A 20794-nucleotide genomic window follows, 5' to 3' on the forward strand; every position below is an offset into this window, starting at 1 on the left:
TCGATTTGACTGAAAATTGGTGGGCAAGTAGCTTAGAACCAGGAAACGGACATAGGATAATTTTTACCCGGTTTTCTATTTTATATTCCGCGCGGACGGAGTCGCGGGTAAAAGCTAGTATGTTATATTTCCCACCACCTCAGTAGGCCCACATAAAGGTGTGCCATAAAAGTTTGTGGTTAGTAGCAATAGAACCGCAGCTTCCCCAACGTGGGACGACGCGGAGGCTGGCCACACCACGCTCTCGAGTCAGGCTCGAATGTCAACCACGTCCAATACTCTGTATGTAATTACACGCCATCATGTCACGTCCGCGAAAAATAAATCAAGCGAACTACTACGTAATTTAATATTGTCATAACGAGATTTTAAAACTGTTTGCGCATGTTGTTTTTGCCAATAAATTAATGCACATTAGTTAGATAAACACGTCATCAGTAAGAATTTGCTATTAATAGTAAAATTCTTTGATACGTTTTCTTCTGATTTTAGCAAAACTTTAAAACACATTTTTCATCAATTAAATTGGTACATGTAACATTCCATTACAAAATTCGTTCGTTAATTGTATGTAAATGTAAAAAAATATAAAATCTAAATTATATATCAAAAATTGTGAAAAACAAATCAATCGAATAACATATTAACTGAAAATATAATATTCTTTGAACTACTTGTATTATATATAAAGTTGTTATATAAGCAACAAGGATACTTGCAGCAGTCGTATTGTAAACTGACCACGCGTCGTCTCACTGCCAAAATCATTAAATATTCACACCAATGTCTCCCTTACGTCTTCTTTCGTATTCCATGTTAGAAATCACGATTTCATACATTGCCAAAAAACGTGCGTATCAAAGCATCATTTCGAATGCAAAGTTTTTTTTGTGTATAAATAGTCCTTATTTTTTAAAACAAAACACAAACGCTACGTAGTATAGCTGAATGTCATCAATTTGTCTCTCTTTGCCTCTGCTTAATACTAAAAACACAAAAATAAAGTTTGTTTTCTTTATTAAAAAGAATTCATTTGTAAAAGATATTTGTGGCAAAAGCGTATTATCAGACATTGTCTTCCGCCAATCGATAACCGCTCGTTTGTTTAAGCCAGTAATTGCGTGGGTAGATCCAGCGCCGATAAATTGCAGGTTCGCGTAATATATAGCAAGGGAATTAACACTAACAGGTTACAGAGCATGCTGCTAGCTGGTAGCTATCGTGCGACACACTGGAGCACTTTACACAAAGCCCCGAGCGCAAAATATAGACGCAGCGATACCACCCCCCACATTATGTTCATCCTTTGTAACCCTGACGGTACAATGGCTTGCCACCTCTTATATTTTCAACCCTTTAGTCGACAAGCCGTCTAACATCCAGCTTTTGCATTAACATTGATTTAGCATCTTACCGCACTTTATCAAAATTATAAATCTATGTTTATTAAAAGGTATCTCTAAAATGGATCAAAGGATATAGCTAAAATTTGTCTTAGATGTAAAACATACTCTAGAAGAACAAATAGGCTACTAAATATTTTTTACGTGTGACACTTATAGTAAAATTAAGGGTTGAATAATAAAATAAATCTAAATAAATGATAAAAATTCAAAAGACTTTTCCCTAGGAAAATCAAAATGCAATTCTCTATCTTGTAAGCAGATATAAATCTAATAATAGCGACGAAGCCCCAAGTTGTTTTCCCACGATAACAAGTAATGTGGCTAAAGTAAAAAACTAGAATGTGAGAGCCGGGGCCTGTTCTGACGCACAAGGAGTCAGCTTGCTGCATATTTCTTGCATCTCGTATCTGACGCAAATTATTATCACTGTACTTTTTTATTGTTATTTGTGTATCTGATAAGTGTATATGCTCCTTTATCCTTTAATAATCCGTAACACACATTAAGTTCTCATTAAGTTACTGGTTACTAAAAATATCTAGTAATAAATAAATTTTTATAACAACAATATTAATCTCTATATATGCCAACCAAGGTCGGGTTGTGTTTATACGAGTATTTAAACAACATCAGACAAATGAGAAATTATTATTTTCACACTCACTCATAAACATCCATTATCATAATTATGCCACTTGAGAAATAAAACAACGCTTCAGAACGATTATTGTTATTAAATAAAGGCACAATAACAATTTAATAAATAAAGACAGAACGACAGACAACAATAGTATCGTTAGCAATTTACTACTGCTTAATTTAGATACAAACAAACTACTAAAGTACACAGTAATTGCTAAATAGATGCAAAAGTATGCACATTCGATATCCTGCCTTCCCATTCGGAGTGCTCGGTCTAAGTGACGTAGAAATAACGGGGGAAACGTACGTGTTAAATGCATTCTCAGACACATTGCAATTTGCCCGGAGATTAAACCAGCAACATCTGGCTTGCCCAGAATTATCCTACATAACTTATGAATGCACATTTTATATCTTTGTACTCTACGCTATCACAATATATTTACGATAATATTAATTATACACGTACATTTTAATTATACATGTAATTGATATTTAACTTGACATTATATTTACTTAGAAATTATGTGTGATTAAATACTAATTTATTACTAATTTAACTAATGGTTTCTATCATTCAAACACCACAAAACACATATTAAAATATATTTTTATTGTAAATTTATATCTTTAAAATGTAGATTTTTGTAACTTTAAAAAATTCCATGTTAGAATACCTACGGTCTTTATGACATTCAACCTCTAAGAACTACCATCAATCAATACAGATAATGTTAAGGCTTTAAATCAAGTGTCCATTGTTACAGGCAGAAGATGGCGTGTGTGGAGAGGATTAGGCACTAATCCAAAATGGCCGTCGCCCGCGCGGTCCTGGTCCTTTTAGCGTCGACGGCGCACGCCTGGATGCCGGATGCTAATGCACGGATACACGTTAAATACGGTAACTGATACCTTCGTATATCTCACTCTGAGTGTTACATTTATATACCTCATTGTCTTCCTCATGTGCAATAAGCGACTCGCCCAGCTTCGCATGGTACGCTGTCTTTAAACATTTCGTAACAATAATACTATTAAACATAGGCGTTCAGGGAATAAGCAGAATAGGGCAGCTGCCAAAAAAATGGAAATAGATTTAAAAACTACTTCGAAATACTAAGATGACTACAATCCATATGAGATACACGCAGATAACTCTAAAACTACGCATTCCCTTTACATTGGGAAAATTACTATTAGACCCATCTACCTTGATCATCACACGGCCTATACTAGTCATGGATAATGTAGCATTATAATTATGAATGAACTTTTGAATTCGATTTAATGGCTTTTAACTTTTTTTCCTTACAAGTAAATGAATCTTTACTCTAAACAATATTAGTGTGGATACATATGCAACAAATTATTTTTATAAATTACTTAGAGGATAAGAATTTTTGGCACGTATATATATTATACTGTTACATAGGTCAATAATACCGTATAACGTCGCTTAGGTAACAATACCGCGCAAGTTAAAAATGACAAGTTATCAGGAGACACAAAAAACTGATTATTTCCTTTGAAATACTACAGACTTGTTAACTGAATAGAAAAATAGTTTTAGATTAGGTTCAATAATAATGTCACAAGTTAAAATATGCGTATATAATAATGTATAAGTATAAAATTGACTTATGCGGTATTAGCTTTACAAAAACGAGACTTCTGCGGTATTTAAACTTTTTATTTATTATAATGTAAGGAAAATAATATGTTAACAAATTATACGTATAATACGTAGAAGTATAAAATATAGCAGTCTCAACAAGTACTAGGACTTCTTACACAAATTATTTCAAAAGAATGACGTAGTGTCATAGGTTAAATCACATTGCTTAAGTAACTAGTTTTGGTAATCATCTAGCTTCTACAGTTAAATAAAATAGTAAACGTAATAAAACTATTTTAACAAAAATAGAAAATAAACTTTAAAAAACAAAAAAAAACTGTTTCTATCTATTATAGTTTAATTTTTAATAAAAAAATATATTATCAGTCTTAATCATCTCAGTCTGATAATTTGATGAAATACCACTAAAAGTTTGATTACTGTGACCTCACAGTAATTAAACTTTAAATGGTATTTCATCGTAAAATGTATGGCAGTTAGATGGTAGCACCGCTTTTAAGTCTTGGAGATCCTTGTATTTTCGCTGGGAAATTGGTAATCTTGCATCATACAATTTAGGCAGCTCACTTAAGGGCGGCACAGCATTACTCAATTTTAGTGGACGTTGAGGCAAGAGATGCAGCTGAGGGTCTTCGAAATTTAATTTATACCAAATAGTACCATCTGGTTTGTAAGTTATAAGCTTTAAATCAGTCACAGTGGGATCATTAGTTTTCTTGCCCGGGCGTATGGTTTTGTAGATTAATGTTTTACTAAAATCAGTAAAAAAATTATAATCCAGATAACGACAGTCGTAGGGCATTGGATAAGATCTAGCTGATTTTGCTATACTTGCATACTGAGAAGGTAAGTAGATTTCTCTTCCTTTTAATTTGCATTCGATGGCACTATGCACAGAATCGCATTCCATCTGAGTATGCCCTTTTTCTAGATATTTTTGAGTTATAATAACTTGCTTTTCTATTGCCAAACGTAAAAGGGCATTACTCAAGACAGAATTTCGATTCTGTGCACAGCAACCATCGGAAAATAGTATTACAGGTAACAATTTCCTATTCAATACACTTTGCAATTGATCAACAATACAAGATGCAAACACAGAAGCTTCCAGTGAGGCATTAGATTCATCAAACCAGTAACAAACAGCCTCGTGAGTAGCCAAATTATACATTGTAAAGTTATGCACACACAGTTTCGTTTTATAGTAGATAGCACTTGCCTGAAGATTAGGAGCTAATTTAACTGATTGAACATCTTGCGTAAATACATGGCATTTTCCTTCTTTGGCTAAATCTTTATCTATTTCTTTTTCCTTTCTAGCTTTTTCCTTCCGTTGTCTATGTAGTGCTATTTCTGCGTCATTAATATTGCCTGCTTCATGACCACAGCATACATCACACCGATCTTTTTTCGGATGATAAAGGCTTAAATTAAGCTTTAAAAAAATGTTATCAAAAATCCTGCGACTAAGACATTCTACTGATTCAAATTCACATTTACTAGAAAATTCCTTGTATAGCTGCGCCATGTTCTGAAATAACGGCTCTAGGTATTGTCTTGACGTACTGGATCTACAGTAGTGTGATGGCATTTTAGGAAGACTATTAAGGAATTCCTCCGCAAAGACATGAGCAGCTTGCTTTTTTTTTGAATGGATTTCTTTTTGTGAATGTGGTGGCATGGCGCTGTTTGTTTTCTCAAGCCAATAACGTACAAACCAGTCCTTAATCCCTAAAGTATTTAGAAACATCTTCTTGCATACTTGGTAGCGTATATTTTCAATAGTTAAGAAATAAGCTAGAGTTTTAAATCTTGTTGACTCAGGATTCTTAGTAACCTTTTTGTCATTTGCTATAACATGACAACATACAAAAGTTTTTCTTTGTTCCCATGACATCGTTTTCCAAAACGTGTTAAATAACTCTTTTCTTTTATCTTCATCTATGTTCTGACAACTTCTCAGTTTCGATTTCTTACAAAAAGATGAAATACATGAAGGTTTCATGCTTCGTGCAGGCCTTAACACATCATGATGGATTTTTTTTTTAATATTTTTATTGGTCGTGACTCGTCTATAGCCTAAATACGGCTCTCCTTTCATTCTTAAATTTTTGTTTAGGTTTTTCTTCCACTTACCAGGCTCTTTATTAGCTTTGTTTTTCCTTTTTCTATTAATTGATAAATCTCCGTAATACGTATCAGTGTTTGCTAAATCATGGGGTTGTGGGTTAGATGTCTCACCAGCAGTGGCAACTTCATTAGGTTGAGACCTTGATGCGTCACCAATAACAGTGACTTCATTAGGTTGGGGCATCGACGTATCACCAACAGCGGCAACTTCATCGATTTGGGGGCTTGATATTTCAGTTGAAGCAGTTACTGTAACAGTAGAATCCAGTACATCGGGAATATCATTTGCGATAACATTTACATTGGTTTGAGGATTAGGGTTTCCAAAAAATGTACTAGTTTCTATCAATAATATCTTGTTCGTTGAAGAAACATCAGGAATAAATTCATTCATTGAAATGTCCATTACTGAATTATTGCCAATGTCCGTAAAATTAAATGAAGAATTGTCTATCATCTCTATAAATTTTAAGTTGTCAATGTTAGTTATATTTGCGTCATTCTCCTTTGTGTTGTTAATTTCTACTTTATCTTGAAATATCGTATTACTGCTGAATGTGATTGTATCAGTTTGTGCAATATCTTCATCATCAAGGCTGGCATGTCCGAAAGTTATACTATAATCTGCTTGATGTAAGTGCTCAGTAATAGATTCGTCAGTTGATTTAGAAGCAGAATCCATAGATTTGGGGTAAAACTTATAATGTTTATCTGTTACCTGTGCCAGCTTTTCGCTATTTATTCTTTTTAAAATAATCTTTTTTTTTTCTAATAACGCTTCCCGCCTTTTTTTTAAATCAAGTAAAGTCAAGACCTCAGTCTCCACTTTCTCCTCATCATTCATTCTGGAAGCGTTATCACCAAGGTCCTCGGCCATTTTCATAATATGCTGGAACAAATAAAGTGTGTTAATTATTTAAAACTATGTAACTAAAGTTTGTTTAATACCGCTCAAGTCCTTTTAAAATGTTTAGGGAACACAGCGTAAGTCTAAATAAAAAGTTTACAATACCGCCTAAGTCAGTGAATATTACACTGAAAAACCGCCGATGTATTGATGTGTTTAAATTCCTCTATAATAACAGTAATTTCAAGCTGATATACTAGAACATAATGAATAGTCGAGTTGGCTTACCTTTTTGTTGCATCAGAACTGTCGGTCTCGCTGATAAAACCGTGATAAATAAATAAAAAACAGTAAATTTTCTGCGCGGTCACACATTCACTCGAAACAGTATGGCGGTCTGACGACTTATGCGGTTGTGGAACAACAAGCGATTTGCGCGGTGCCAGAACTGTTCAAATAACGCGCTGCGATTGGTTAATTTTAAAATTTTTGTAACATAAATCGACGCGCGCCATCAAAATCTATCCAATGAAGTATAAAACGTCATATGGCCATTTTTCGACTTACGCGGTATTGTTACCTAAGCGACGATAAGTAGTTTAAGAAACGTAACGTTATTTATTTTAGACATCGTTCTTATTCGGTCAATGCTACGATATTCTTTCGGATGTCTCTATATGGTCTAAACAGATGTCGTTGTGTCTATTTTTATGTCCCACTTCCTGTGTGGTATAAATGGGATTAAAAGTGTATAAAAGTCTTTAAATACATGTACCGAAAAGTTTGCTCAGGCTTTAGTAACCTAGTGTGTTTTAATAATAACAAGGAGAAAAGTCGCACTTAACTGTTCATAATAATTATTATAATTATAATTCGTAGGGTTAAAAGGTGTGAGGTAAGAACTTTTGTCTGTCATGGCGATGTTAACATGTATATTTATATTTTGGACGCTTATTTTACCTTAACTTGTTTTAAAATAGAAACTTAATACTAAAGTTATGACGTCATACACATTACAGTATACACATTACAGTATTAAACACAAATTAACATCAATGCGTTTTATTTGTAATTCTCAATTATAATTTAATAATGTTTTTCGCAAAATAAAGTTAAAGCTTTTTAATTTTCAAATCTTAAATAAAGCTTTAGAATGAAAAGTTATGTGAATTTCATTTAAAAAGGTGTAGTATGTAGGGGACGGAATGTAAACTTTTATGCAATAATTTTCCTCATACGTGCTATGTGCAGAATTTAAATGGAGTAGGCATTTCTTACGTGAGTTAACACTGCAGGTGCAACACGGCTGACAATATTAATCGTGCGAAACACGCGAGAATTTTTCAAATAATCATTATGAAATCGACAATTCTTATTGCTGTTTAATCGCATTACAAAAGAGCTTTGTCCTCACTTCCACGTAGGCCTGGGTAACCACACCATTGTAAACCTACCTTTATTTTCGCATTCGCTTTGTATTTCTGATTGGGGTTCTTTTATTAAGATTTACAGATATATAAAGTTTCAATCCCGTTTTACTTACGTTTAAATTTAAATATGTATAATGTCATATATTAAAATTTCACTATGAAATAACGGAAAACATGCTCAGTTTACATTAAAACTATTATTGTTCATATAAAATCAATGCAAATCTAGTTTGATACTGTTGTTAACATCGCATTATCATAATAATTAAATTAGTAACAAATTGATTGCAGTGCGTAACAACTAGTGGCGGTGAAAGCCGTAATCAAATTCAGCTTGTTACCGCTTGCCAGCTCGGCCGCCGAGCGCGACGTATAATGCTAAGCTAGCCAAGCTAAATCTGTATAATCCACGTCCAATTACCACGAATCCTGTTAACTCTGCCAGCATCGTAAATGTATTTACTACATGCACCAACAAACGCTGTAACGCTGACCGTATAGCTTGTATTCGGCTTAATTCATTGGCGCCGGCGTCAAAAGCTTTATAAAATAGACCTAGAATTAGCTTTGAATATCTGCTTACTTAGTTAATCATCAGTACTGTTTTAATAGTTACTTTAAAGTAGTACAATCTGGTAATGATGCGGTTAAAAGCATATTAAACCGGACCATCGTGATAATGATATTCACATAGACTTTCAAAAGATACCTTTTCTAGGTACCATTTTTCTCTTGTTGCAAAATTAGGATAATTAGAATTTAAAAGTAATTAAAATGGAATACTCCGTCTGAGACGTTTGAAACTACTTCGCTATGCAAATGGCATTGACAAATGACAAAACATCGAATTTCACTCGATACAATACCTCGCGACCCACTTCGCATTAATCACTGTGAATAATGAACATAGTTTTTGCAACAAATACGTAATGAACTACGAGGAAGAATAATTTAAAACTTGTCATATTAAAATATCCATACAAATGGAGTCATTAGTAGACTTGCAAACTATGAAATGGACATATAACTAGATGGTAAAACGAATTCTATATTTCGCTACTACATAACTCGGTAAAAGTAACGGAAAATTTTGATTATCAGCGAAGACTATCGCGGTCACAACTTTTGGTAGACGCACCTTTACTTTGCGTACTACATTTAGGCATTTTTATATCATTAGACCAACTTCACATACCTGAAAGTATTTTTTTGGACTCATTTCTTCTTTTCAATTTTTTCCCCACTGAGAGTCCTTCGTAATGAAAAAAAGATGATACAATAGTATATCAAGTCTCTTAGAAAGTAAATAAAAGAACTTTTCTGATGTTGATTATTCAGTTCTTAAAACTAATTAAAACTATTAATTAATATTTTCTGTTAATAGATTAAAAACGGTAACTTCTTTTGGAATCGCGTTCCAATACATTTAATTAACTTATTTAAGTGTGCTGAATATTCGATAGCAAAGATCTCGAATTCAAACACGTTACATTGAACTGCATTAAATAATGAGAAGGTAGTAAGTAGATATAGCCAGGGCTGCCAATTTTCAAGAAACGTAGACCCGAAGGGCGACAAAATAAAGAATGACCACCTGTGTCATATCAACCTAGACTTTTAACTGACAACGACGACCCGTAAACATCGATTCCGAACCTACAACTTCAATATGAACCAGAAAGCAAGTAAAACCCGATGAGATGGCAGCCCTAGTAACCGCTATATCTTCCGTTACTACTTTCAGTCCAGCTTTTTTGTAAATTTATATTGTTAATATGTTTCCTCGACTTCAATTGTTTTTTACCAAAACATGAATACTTCAAGTAAGAGTTTTTCAGGCTTTGTACTGGATACAAAATGCTGATAACTTTTAAAAATAGAAATTAGACCTTTTATTGAAATGTACAGTGTTTGTAAAAAAACCCTATGCGCTTGTAAAAAATATTCAATGCCAAGAAATGCACGTTAACTCGTATCTTGTTAGCGCCTTTTCTAAATATATATTCCGTGAGTTGTATATTTATGGACGCGTTCTTTTGTTTCAGGAGAGGAGACTTCAGAGCAGTTTGTGGGCAACTCGACCGCACCGGACCACTTTCGTATATTAGACAAAGATGATTTCTCTATCATCGTCGGTGGCAGGTGAGTTCATTCAGAAAAGACTCAGTTCTTATCATGGACCTATCCTAAATGAAACAAACAATGTCATAAATATTATTTTATCTAATTATTATCATTTTGTATATTAATTAACCCATTGCACATATATATATATATATATATATATATATATATATATAATTTTAACATATACTGACCTGATTTAAACAGTGGCAAAAAATTATTATTTTTGTGTTATAATTAGCCATAATCGAAATCGGTCATGAGTACGGTATTATCACTGACACCGTTACACACTAATAACTTTAATCATTTTTTTCACACAAAACACAATGTTAAAAGTCGCTTGGCCAACAACAGTCAAGTTATCCACTTTGATCTGAGAATAAAATATATAACAGTGTAAGTCTAGCGATCTGAGAGACTATCGCTTTTGCTTTGCATGTTATAAAAAAACAAATATTTATGAAAATATGCGGACTTTTTTTTGTGCATTGCCACCATAACCAAATTCCTATAATGTATTCAAAGAAAGTACTTAATAGGTAAAACTCTCTGATGTTATTTCGGAAAAACGATGTACATAAATTAACATCAATTATAATATACCATTACATACCATATTTATTCAGGTGATGAAAACTCCTTGGATGCTATAATTTTTTAAACAATACCCCACCAGACGAAATTAATTGTACTCATTTGTTACAGAAATGCCGTTTATAATTTAAGCCTGTACGACTTGTCTGAAAACGTTGATCAGGTAAGTTTTAATACTACATATTTTAATATTAATTTTTCGATAATTTTATAGTTAATAACTGTAGCTCGCAACTCCGTCTGCGTGTAATTTAAAAAAAAACTTGCAGCCTATGTGTTCTTCCAGAATATGTTCTACATCTGTGCCAAATTTAATCAAGATCCGTAGAGCCGTTCTGGAGATACCTTCTAAAAAACATCCATCCATCCATCTAAACTTACGCACTTATAATTAGTAAGATTAGGTATGATGTAGAGAGGTATTTTAGGTGTTTGCGTCAAACAAACATGTCTGTAGTCACGGCCGCCTTAGGCTAAAAACAGTACTAACGAAACTTACCATTTTATACAACAAATGCAAACTCTGGATATGTTTTGTTATTCCATCTATATAGCAAACGTTTTCTCGTCGTTGTCAATAAGATTCAAGTACTTATAATACTTCCTTGTGTTTATCGCTCTCAGATATAGGAGTAGGGTTAGGGAACCTTGGATATAGTAAATATTTAATTAAGTAAAAAACTATTAAATATAAGCACTTATAGATAACAAAATTAAAGTCAATCTTTAAAACTACTGACATACACAACATCTTAAAATACTTGGAAAATAGTTGAGTGAGTTCAAGTACTTGTTTAAGAAGTCAATTCATTTTAGAATTAAGAGTTGATTTAAGATCCTTATTTGTTAACTTCCCATGTATTTATACTGCGAGTAAATGCCTTTGCAAAAACATATTTTAACTCTTTGCTTTTAAAGGATAACGAGATTGAGGACATTATATTTTCTTACAATTGCTTCGACAGTGAAAACTCACGTACACAGAACCGTGCTTTCAACCAGACGATTTTTATCTAATGGTGACAAGTAGTCTTATCAACTATTTACTTGTAATTTGGAGCGGAATGATAAAGGTGTGGCTACTGTTCTGAAATTCTATATAAAAATACTCTAAATCAATTTTAAATCTTTTAGATAAAGCAGAAACTTATGTCACAATATGTGATTATTAATTAAGAACTTTAGCCTGTTTTTCAAGATTAAAAACATGACAAGTATTATTATTTTATAAAATAAATTACTATAAAAACAAGAATTTTACTTATCACACAGTAAATGATGAATGGATATAGGAATGTGATTCATCAGTACGCTACCTACATGCAACATATAGGGTTGCCAACATTCAATTAAAATTATCTCGAACAATGCTGTTGAAAAAAATTACGACAATCAGTACTATTTAGCAGACGTAGAAAACTGTAAAAATATAGATAAGGTATTTAGATTATCGATAATTATTATCATTCATAACACTAAACGTTATAAGCTTTAAAAAAAACTAGTCGTAAAAACTGAAATATCGTATTGACCGCCGTGTACGTAATTTACTTGACTAGTAGACCGAATATTCACCTTAAAACCTGAAGAGGCAGCCCTACCTGCATACATGATTGTGTTTGTTCGCATCATGCATTAATATATACACGGAATTCGCTGCAGCCGTGATTGTAGCCATTGCGAGTATTTGCAAGTCAAGGAAGATTTAAATAAGCGTTGCGCACATACTTGTAGAGGAGTGATAAAGTGCTTTATGTATTACATTGATAAAATGTACTAATTATAATTATATTTATGAAGAGGAAATATTTAACGCATTTCATTTAGAACTACATATTTATAAGTAAATGGCAATCAATAATTGCACAATAAAAAAATTAAAACTAAATTTTAAAAATACATTAATCAATAATTGTAATACGTCACGTTTGACTTTATAGATAGTGTTGAGTCTGTTAGTAGGAACAGATATACATAAATGCTATGTATTTTTATGTAAAACATAACTCAGCCGAGATTTGAAATGCCAGATGATCAGCCGCTAACCTATCACTGTTATAAAACATAATGCACATCAAATTAAAAAAAATCTAACCTTAAAATCAAGTTGTTTTTTTTACAATGACAAATGTGATCGATAACCTTGTTATAACTTGTAAAACAAATATTGTTATGCTAACATGTAGCGATATCTCTACGGCACAATACTCTGTGTGATCAAATTGCTAAAGTTACATTACACACTTTTGATGAACGCGCACGCTATAGTTCACCTAGTTCTTATTCGCGACGCAATATAAGTTTTAGATTAAATTAAAATTGTATGCAAATTGTTGTTACCTTATTTGTTAGTTATAACCTGACCTACATCGCTCTTGCACGAGTTTCGAGGTAAAACAAACAAGTTAGAGTGCAAATAAAAATTTGTCAAACGTATTAATTATAAGTTACATCACAATTTATTCAAAATATTAACATAAAAAGAACGTAAATTAAAAAGATAAAATGCAAACTTTATTATATATGTACATACATATAGGTTCTTTCAATCAATGAAATGATAGTTTTTTTTTCTCGTATTAAGGTAATATTTTTACCTATTATAAAGTAAGAATGTACATCAATAGTGTATGTGCTCAGGTGTTAATGTTGCATACATAAGTATAGATCTTTGGAAGTCATAAACGAAAGGGTTTCACGAAGCACTTTACCGAATGGGGAAAGCAGAATTTTTAACCTTTCACAGAATGAGGAAAAGCGGGGCTCCTATAAATGTAGGGTCCCAAGTAGTTTTCCCTCCGCCCCTCGCAAAAGCCATCTCAATGTTTAGATTGCTCTTATAGATTAGATCCCTAAAGACTTTGAAGTAAGAAGTATAGTCTAAAAACATTGGTAGGTTATTTGAGTGCTAATTCAAATATCAATTAAAGATATAATTCTTGGTACCATTACATTATAAAAAAGAAAACTGCTTACCCATTAACTGTGTCCGCTTTTCACCAAGTTTATGAATGTGCTCATGATTAAGAAGAAAATGTAGTTTAATGTGGATAAAGGCGACTCCAAGTGTTTTTCTCGCATATAGATGTTTCTCACTAATCCGACTTTCTCGCTTGTGAAGTTCGTCCGTCGGAACAGAACAATGTCTCTCGCTTATCCAGTTACGACTGTGTTATATTTTATATTGAGATATTTGTATAAGTGAGTATATGTACGACTATAAATTAAATTTCTCTGATATTACTAATCGGACGTATCGACACAGATCTTTTATATTGATGTAACCAATATAGAATTCATAACATAGCCAGAACCAGCGTAGTTTTAATATCGGACAAAATTAATGGCATCACAAAATACGCATAAAAATACCAAATACACGAGCGTCGGACTGTTGGCACGGCGCCATGTTCCACCAGATATTGGTAAAGTTTAACTCGTCACAGAACCATATTTCGTTACTAATACTTCCATTACCGTACACCGTATAATATTGAGAATATTTGTTAGTCTGTCACGAATACGAGTAATTGTTTTTATCTGAATAATTTGCAGTAACAGGTAACGTTGAATAACTACAGATATTGTACTTAATAATTAAGAATTTATATGTAATAGTCATACATCAATATCTTTCTAGTAATTTGTGACAGATCAACAACATCACAGTATATTTCTTTAGATCCCTGTATTGACCTATATCCTTGACAAGTAAATATAAATGATACTACAAGGGCCTCGTTAGGGTTGGCATTAAAAATGAGTCTCGCAGCTTGGTCGACTTCCTGTAGCCGATTTCAAGTGAACCGTGTCGGCGTGCCCGCCGGCTTGTGAAAGTCGATGCATGTGCGCGTTTCTCGCTACAATCAAACCAGTATTTTCAATGACTTCTCGAATTAATATGCAATTTATTCGCCACAATCACTTCTTATATAAAATAATCGATGTTATTTTTGTATACAAAATTACAAAACCTTCGGAGGAAAACGTGTTGAATTTTTTTCATTGTATGTTTTTATTCCCTCTAGTGAATTAAAATATCAATATGCAATTATTAACATATGTTGTTAATTTTAAATTTTCAAATAAAACGATTACCTCATTTACCGTATTGCCAAATAATAAAAAATATCCTTTCGTTTGTAGCGTTTAGAATGGCAGTCAACAGACGCGCACAGAGAACTATGTCAGCTGAAGGGCAAATCAGCGGACGAGTGCCAGAACTACCCACGTGTGGTGGCACGCTCGCATGGCCGCTTGCTGGTCTGCGGCACCAACGCTTTCAAGCCGCTCTGCAGAAGATACGACACCTCGCGACAGAACCACCGCCTCGAAGAGTTTGACGGATCCGGACGATGCCCTTACGATCCGGAGCATAATTCCACTTCTTTATTCACTGGTGAGCAGCATTACTTTTATCTATTTACGTATTAATTTATGTACTGTATTACTCCTACTCCATTTTGTAATCATTTTCTTAGAACAGTTTTCATGTTACACTTTAACGTTTGATTTCTGACATTAACTGATTCAATTTAACATAAATTTCTGTTATCAATTAAAAGTTGTACTAAAAGACTTCAAAGTAAGCAAAAGTTTCCGTGATTAAATCGGGAATGTGAAGGTATTTGAAAATTATCTAGCACAAGTACTAATGAGTTAACCACAAACCCGGAGCAGAGAGCGCACGATTCTCCAAATTGACTACACCGTTACTCTTTATATGCTTTCTTATAACTCATAACATAACCACAGAAGCAAAGTCATTCCGGTGGTCCACTACTTAAATTATCACAAAAAATACATAGAGTAGTGTAATTTGTATATTCGTCCCTTAAGTTATATACATGCATCTTACTAAGAAAAATAAAAATTAAAGGTTATCTTGATGTTATACCTTATTAAATACATGATTGGACTAAAAGGCATCCATCAATCGCAATAAATACGACTCGATATGACTTTTTAAAGCTAATAATTATTATTCCAGATGGTCAGCTATATACCGCGACGGCAGCTGATTTCTCCGGCACGGACCCCCTGATCTACCGCGAGCCGGTGAAGACAGAACGCTCAGATCTTAGAATTCTCAACGATCCGTCTTTCGTCGGAGCAATCGCTTCCACCAGCCATGCCTACTTTTTCTATCGAGAAACAGCCGTAGAATACATGAACTGTGGAAAGGTCAGTGTACTTCTATCTAACGCGAATTCTAAAAAACACGATATTGTATTTCGCAGCTGCGCGATAGCGACTTGTTTTATATAACGCGCAATTTTATCGTACAGGCGGTGTACTCGCGAGTTGCCAGAGTCTGCCTCAATGACAAAGGCGGACCACACACCTTCAGCGAGCGATGGACTTCATTCCTAAAGACGAGACTCAATTGCTCCGTGCCTGGGGAATATCCATTCTATTTCGATGAAATACGTAAGTTTGTTAAAAATAACTTATAATTCACAAAATATTGCGGGAATAGTACATTAATTATCAATAACCTTTTACAGAGGCAACGACTGAATTAATCAACGGAATATACGGAAGTGGAAACACAAGGAACGACATAATTTACGCCGTATTCACGACGCCGCAGAACGCGATAGGAGGCTCGGCGGTTTGCGCCTTCGCTATGAGAGACATATTGGACGCATTCGATGGACCTTTCAAAGGGCAAGAGAGCATGAACTCGAACTGGTTACCGCTAGAAAAAGAAAAAGTACCACATCCTAGACCGGGCACCTGCGTAGAGGATAGTAGAACTTTACCAGATTCCGGAGTTAACTTCATAAAGACGCATCCGTTGATGGAGAAAGCGGTTCCGTCATTCTTAGCGCGGCCGATACTGATCAGAGTCAGTCTTCAGTATCGTTTTTCTTCTATCGCGATACATCCTCAGGTGCAAGCTATGAATGGGAACAAATATGACGTCATGTACATTGGTACTGACGACGGGAGGGTCATTAAAGCGGTGAACGTGGCCGCGAACGATGGTTCGTTTGACGCGAGCGTGGATGAGAACAGCAGGAACCCCGTGAGGACCGCGGTTATATCTGAGGTCCAAGTGCTACCGAGCGGAGTGCCTATAAAGCAAATGCACGTCGCACTGACCACAGAGAAACTGATCGTAGCTTCGGGTGATATCATCAAAGGTGTTTCGCTTTCGCATTGCACCAACGTTCTATCGTGCAGGTAACATTTTAATTCATTTTTCTTGAATTACACATTTTGTTAGTTTTAAAAATCTAAGTTTTTTGTCTTATTTTTCTAATATTTCAATCCACATTAAAAATTTCGCTACTTTATTATTCATTTATTTGTCATAATCTAAATATGTGTATTGTGTCTGGTTATTTTTTATTCTAAAACTCTGTAAACAGATAAGAAGTAATACAACAATTCTCGTTATAATTGTTATTCTTTGTATACTTTGTACTTGTTAACACAGTATCAGTACAAAGGAGTGGCTTATCATTTACGATTAACGTCATTAGTCATTACTATAGCTTTGTTTTTTATTATTAAATATGAAATTAAACATAAATACTAATAACAATATGGGATCAAACTTGATTTATATCATAGTTTTATAAAATAAAAAAATATCCTCTAAAAAGTTGATACTTATTAATTTATACTAAAAAAAAATCGTACATTAACGAAACAAATTTACGAACAGAGAATGCGTGGCATTACAAGACCCGCACTGCGCGTGGGACTCCAAGCAGCAGCAATGCTCATGGGTGGGCAACAGACAGTTCCCCAACCCTGAACGTTTCCTGCAGAATGTGGAGTACGGGAAGACTGAAGTGTGCAACAAGTTGCCCGCGCTGCTGCCGGAGCGCCGCAACAAGCAGCCCGCAGACACAGTCGCACACGACGACGTCCGCAACGAAATACTCATAGAAGTCGTCGAGACCAACGTCGTCTCCGAAGACAAGGCGACCAACAATCATAAACATGAAACTGGTAAATTACTATCATTTTAAGTTAAACTAGCGATCGACCTCGACTTCGTCTTTCAGTGCAGGATTTTAAAAAAAATGTGTGTAGTAGCTACTTTCCCGTTAAAGTCCCGTCAAAATGGGTCCAGCCGTTCCGGAGATTACCCGGAACAAACGCAATCTTGGAGACAGACCGACAGACATTTTTTTTTTCAATATTACATAAAGACAATTTACTAATATGTATAGATTATATTTTTGAATACTTTTTTTATAACACTTATGTACAAATCTTTTAATTACCCATCTTGTGAACAATCAATATAAAAACAACATTAAACTATTACAAGATAAGGAAAGAAAAAACAGCAATAGTTGTTGCTAAGTACTCAGTGAAATAACATGTATCATAAAAAACTACAACTGTGCATTTCATGTGCGGTATTTAATACATCCGCAGTTAATATATACATGTATTGTGTATTGCAGATCTGCTGACAGTGGAGGCTGCAGACGGCAACATCTACAGCGCGCAGGCGCTGCTCACAGCAGTCGTGGCCTCCTGCCTCGTCACCCTCATGCTGGGCTTCGTCATCGGGTACCTCTTCTCAAGGAGGTTTCGTCATCCCTTCTTCGCAGACACCTCGCCATTTAATGAACAACACAATCACTTGAACAGGTAATTATCTACTTAGGAACATTAATAATTATCCCTCTTACTGTTTTTAGAGAAAATACAATGAATTTATTTTAAAAATAGTGTTAATTCAGTGGAATTTAATTGACAAAAGTTTAATATAATGTCATATTACAATTGGAACATTTTCTGTTACAGACTCAGTCCCCTGGAAACTCCGTTAAATGTCAACTCCGGGTACATGCCACCACGGTCCAAGAACGTAAATATGGTGGCAAACGTCGGACCGCTCGTCAAACAAGACAACCTGCATTTGGAACTGGGCAAAGATCGCTCTCTAGACATGAGAAACTCAACCGAATCCCTCGACAAGGACCTCAAGTGTGGCACACTACAGAAAGTTAAAAAGACATACATTTGAAACCAACAAACGGTGTACGGTACCATTAGGAAGTGATAGTGACAATGAGTGCGTAGTGCCAAGTGTTGCCAACAGGCTCAGACTACGACAATGTGACGATTTTTTATTAAATATAAATAAATCGTGAGATAAAAAATAGCCGAGTTGGTGAGTGAGTGATTTTTCACATTTGGAGACTATTATGAAAACGTACTCGACTATTCCGCGACTTGTGTGACGATAAACTGTTCATATCAAGACATGTTAAACCAAATAAACTCTGGTGCAAGGACGTTTAGACATCTGAAATTGTCTATATCTGTCCACCCCTAGTGCAGGACGGGTCGTGAGGACGTTTTTCTTTGTGACGACTCTGTTATGTTCGAGCAGTGTATGATTGCATTTAGATTTTAGTAATTATCGATAGGAACAATTTCCTTCAGTATTTTAATCCAATATTTACATCTCATAAAACTATTTATTAAATTGAATTAAATAGTTTTATGATTTGTAAATGAGAATATTGTGTGAATATTTAATACTGTTACTCACATAACATCTAAAAAAAACTTTCTTAGCTTTTCTAACTCTATAAGTTCTTATACAAAATACAAACATTAATTAATACTGAAACTGTTACTCCTCATAAACAAACAACATAAAAGTTTAATGTAATAGTCATAATGATAGCTTTAACTCGGTCAATATTTGTTAATTAAACAGTTGAATCTGTCTTTACCCAAACAAAGCATGATATTAAGACAGTATTAAATATTCACTTTTTACATTCCATGTTATGACTAAATTTTTAGAAAATAATCAATATACTGTTCTTTGTAAATATAAATTTGTATATAAGTAAGAATGCTAGGAGATTGTGGTCGACATAGTCCCACTGGACACTAAGTGAACTTGTTTACATTAGTTATATTTCAATCATATAATAGTTAAAGCATATATAAAATATTGCAAAGCAGTACTAGCTCAAACAGCTGTGGCCTGTAATGTTCGATCAATAATTTTAAATTTGTTTTAAAGGATTTATGATTATGTAATAAATTGCTGTGCTAAGTGCATAGTGCCTTGTAGGTTGCCAATTTAGTGCCTAATGTATTTTAGGATACAACAAGAGTTATAATAGATGTTTTAACTGTTGTATTGTATTTTTTTTTTATCATATTTGACTATATAAGGTTGGTTGAATCCGCTTTGTATATATGACATACCCACAAATTGTAAGACTGTCAAGATATTTTATTTTTCCATATATAATTTTGCTTTTTCCCGCCACATTTATACAATATATTCATTTTATATAATAAATTTGTTTTTAATCTAACAAACATTTTATCGATGTACTGTGAGTATTTCGATGTCTCGTATTCTTAATTTTTTTACTGAGTAACCCTGAATAGGATTATTATTAGGCCGAAAAAAACCACCAGAGATTATAAAAATTTAATTAAAAGTGTTCCCACCGTGAAAATAATCAAAGTTTATTAAGTTAAGCCGAAATTGCTTATATCTTTCCTGTATTTCTTATGAAATTATAGAAATTATTTTATTTACTTTAATTGTGAATTTTTAATTACTTTCCTTGAATGTTGTAAAAAGAATTGTTTATATATTTTATAATAACATCAAGAATGTGTATAAAAAATCTATTGCACATAACATTCAATTTTCATTTAAAAAAAAAAGATTATTGTACTTCAAGATTATGTATTATTTATATACTTTAATTAAATAAACAAATTTAAATATTATCAATTCTTTAATTTCAATTATCCCTGTTGTTAAATAATAATTTATGAATGGTCATGATACTTATTGAAGTCTTTAACTTGTTTGAAATTTTCTTACCATGAAATTCCACTCCATCCAGTTTTAAAACATATTTTTACATGAAATATCTTAGTCATGAACAAAATATATAATTAAATGAAACATATTAATTTCAAAATATAAATGTATTAATATCTAAATAAGACTAGATTCATTTTT

The 20794-nt window shown here is 33.5% G+C and overlaps 2 protein-coding genes across 4 annotated transcripts in view; one reads left to right on the forward strand and one right to left on the reverse strand.

Annotated features, from left to right (window-relative positions):
• The window catches only part of LOC106718778 (semaphorin-1A), a 63275-nt gene extending 44019 nt beyond the window's left edge, over window positions 1-19256 (forward strand). Inside the window, exons 2-11 of one of the 3 annotated variants that reach the window (XM_014512949.2) lie at window positions 2816-2949; window positions 10137-10233; window positions 10924-10975; window positions 14959-15211; window positions 15803-15996; window positions 16101-16242; window positions 16320-17001; window positions 17489-17778; window positions 18243-18432; window positions 18589-19256. In XM_014512949.2, the coding sequence (XP_014368435.1) occupies window positions 2859-2949; window positions 10137-10233; window positions 10924-10975; window positions 14959-15211; window positions 15803-15996; window positions 16101-16242; window positions 16320-17001; window positions 17489-17778; window positions 18243-18432; window positions 18589-18811 (2214 nt within the window). In that variant the 5' untranslated portion in view covers window positions 2816-2858 and the 3' untranslated portion in view covers window positions 18812-19256. Of the gene's footprint in view, window positions 1-2800; window positions 2950-10136; window positions 10234-10923; window positions 10976-14958; window positions 15212-15802; window positions 15997-16100; window positions 16243-16319; window positions 17002-17488; window positions 17779-18242; window positions 18433-18588 lie in introns of all 3 variants that reach the window. The other 2 variants (XM_014512950.2, XM_014512948.2) reach the window with 2 other exon arrangements.
• Window positions 4012-7252, reverse strand: LOC106707885. The gene is made up of 2 exons (XM_014499334.2): window positions 6950-7252; window positions 4012-6703 (listed from the first exon to the last, which is right to left on the reverse strand). Exon 2 carries the CDS (start codon window positions 6695-6697, stop codon window positions 4121-4123), a length of 2577 nt encoding a protein of 858 aa, XP_014354820.2. The 5' UTR covers window positions 6698-6703; window positions 6950-7252; the 3' UTR covers window positions 4012-4120.
• Window positions 19257-20794: the final 1538 nt, after the last annotated feature.

This window comes from Papilio machaon, chromosome 2, assembly GCF_912999745.1.
Source record: "Papilio machaon chromosome 2, ilPapMach1.1, whole genome shotgun sequence".
Classification (NCBI taxonomy): Eukaryota; Metazoa; Arthropoda; class Insecta; order Lepidoptera; family Papilionidae; genus Papilio; species Papilio machaon.